The sequence below is a fragment of the Capsicum annuum genome, unplaced genomic scaffold, assembly GCF_002878395.1.
Source record: "Capsicum annuum cultivar UCD-10X-F1 unplaced genomic scaffold, UCD10Xv1.1 ctg43564, whole genome shotgun sequence".
Lineage (NCBI taxonomy): Eukaryota > Viridiplantae > Streptophyta > Magnoliopsida > Solanales > Solanaceae > Capsicum > Capsicum annuum.
In genome coordinates, this window is record NW_025851044.1 from 1 (window position 1) to 2,219 (window position 2,219).

General features: G+C 38.0%; 1 protein-coding gene across 1 annotated transcript; it reads left to right on the forward strand.

Annotated features, from left to right (window-relative positions):
* Positions 1-19: 19 nt before the first annotated feature.
* LOC124892057 (WPP domain-interacting tail-anchored protein 2-like) lies at positions 20-2,213 on the forward strand. The gene is made up of 2 exons (XM_047403512.1): positions 20-414; positions 759-2,213. Exon 2 carries the CDS (start codon positions 827-829, stop codon positions 1,742-1,744), a length of 918 nt encoding a protein of 305 aa, XP_047259468.1. The 5' UTR covers positions 20-414; positions 759-826; the 3' UTR covers positions 1,745-2,213.
* Positions 2,214-2,219: the final 6 nt, after the last annotated feature.

The window sequence follows — 2,219 nt, forward strand, 5'->3', positions numbered from 1 at the left end:
TATTTTATGTTTTATGCTCTATGCAATTTACTTCTCCCATGCTGACACCCCTTGGGCAGTGGCGGATTCAGGAATTTATTTCATGTTTTATGCTCTTTGCAATTTACTTCTCCCATGCTGACACCCCTTGGGCAGTGGCGGATTCAGGAATTTATTTCAGGGGGTTCGAAAAAATAAAAATATAAATGTGTGAATACGTCAACAAAATATAATTTCAACGTATAGCAGCTGTATATGCGTCCTTTTTTTTTTATTATAGCTGTACTGGACAGCTACTATAGCAGCTGTGCAAAACAGATTTTTAAAAAAGAAGCCTTCGCTTGTAGTGGGAATCAAACCCACGACCGAGGGCTGAAGGAGCGATTGAAGAAGCGGACATAGAACCACTGGGCTATCCAACAACCTTGTTTTCAGGTGGTTCAAAATTAATATATATACATAAATATAGATTTTCTACGTTATATATATAACGTAATTTTTTGCCGAGGGGTTCGGGTGACCCCCCTGGATACCATGTGGGTCCGCCCCTGCCCTTGGGATAAAATATGGATAAGGGAAGAGAGAGGAGAAAAGAAGAATATTTGCAAATATTTAATGTTTTTATTTCTTTTTGCCCTGCATGTCTGGACCAGGAAATGTAGATTGCTGCTTCTGCATGAGGAATTTTGTTGCTATTATGTCCTTGACTTAAAAAACAAGTATTTTTGGGACATCAGCCTCTTTATCTAATCATACTTCGTGCTGATGCATCTTGACAGCGCAAGATGGCGAGGCATCAGACTACTTTAACGGTCATGCCGTTTTAACTCCAAAGACAAAGATAAAGATGCAGACTGTTGAGCAGCAGAGACACATTCTGCAGATGCTGGAGAAGTCTTTGGCCAGAGAGTTAGATCTTGAGAAGAAGCTTACTGAATCTAGACAAGTTGAACAAGAATTAGAAGTCAGGTTGCAGCAAGAAGCTCTCTGCATGGAGGAGGAAATTGAAGATGCTTGGCAAAGGTTGTTTGAGGGAGAGAATGCTGCTGAAGTCCTCTCAGGAATTTCAAAAGAACTACTGGGTCGACTCCAGATGGCACATTTTAATCTGAACGGTGTTGTTCAGAGAGAAAGCCACTTACAATCTAAACTTCAAGAATTGGAGGAACATTTAAAAGAAAAAGACAACTTACTAGGGAAGTCTGAAAGAACTTCTAAAGATCTTGTGGATAAGGTTAAATCTCTTGAAAAACGGTTGGAGGACTCTGAGTTCCAGCTGTCCAATTATACGGCATCTACAAAGAAAAGTCTGAGGGACTCTGAGCTTCAACTTCAGCATGCAGTTGCATCTGCTGAAGCTAGTCAAGAGAAGCAAATCATGTTGAATTCTACAATCAAAGACATGGAAGACTTGATTGAGGACCTAAAATCAAAATTTTCAAAAGCAGAAAGTTTGACGGAGAGTGCTGAAGATAAGTGCATTATCTTGTCAGAATCTAACGCAGATCTCAATGAAGAATTAACTTTTGCAAGGAGTAGGTTGGCATGTTTGGAGGCATCGTTGCGCCAAGCTGAGGAAACGAAGAAGGCTACTGCCCGAGATATTAACTTCCGAAGTAAATTGATAACTGATCTAATTTTGCAATTGGCATTTGAAAGAGAGAGACTTGAAAAGCAGGTTTGTCACTTCCTACTGACTCTCATTCCTGTTATGACTGGAATTATCTTGATAACATTTACAAGCAAGTTTGTCACTTCCTACTGACTCTCATTCCTGTTATGACTGGAATTATCTTGATAACATTTCCAACTTTCCTTTTCCTCCACTCTATCCAGTTATTTTGAGTTTTCTTGTCTAATTGACATGATTAATGGGCTTAAACCCGGATTCAGGATTGTTCCTAATTGAATACTAGTTACTATCTGAAACAGCCTAGAATTATGTCTAATAATGATATGGCATTTGGATAACATCAACATTTTTTGTCAAAATATAATTTTATTCAGACTTTGTTGGAAGCTTAACAGCTTCATAAATTAATGACTTTTAAAATGCAGTTGTTGTGTGTGCAAGCTTGTCTTATAATTGAGGTGTAGTCTTTTTCCTTTTTACTTGTTTCGCCAACAATATCTGTTCATTTGGTCAAGTTTGACATTTTCTCGCTCTTTAACTTTTCAGAGTTTGTGACCATATAGCTCACACTATAATCATAGAAGTATTTTTTACTGTGAAAATATAT

Excerpts from the sequence above, each read along its gene's own strand:
- LOC124892057 (XM_047403512.1), top strand. The coding sequence starts at position 827 with ATGCAGACTGTTGAGCAGCAGAGACACATTCTGCAGATGCTGGAGAAG.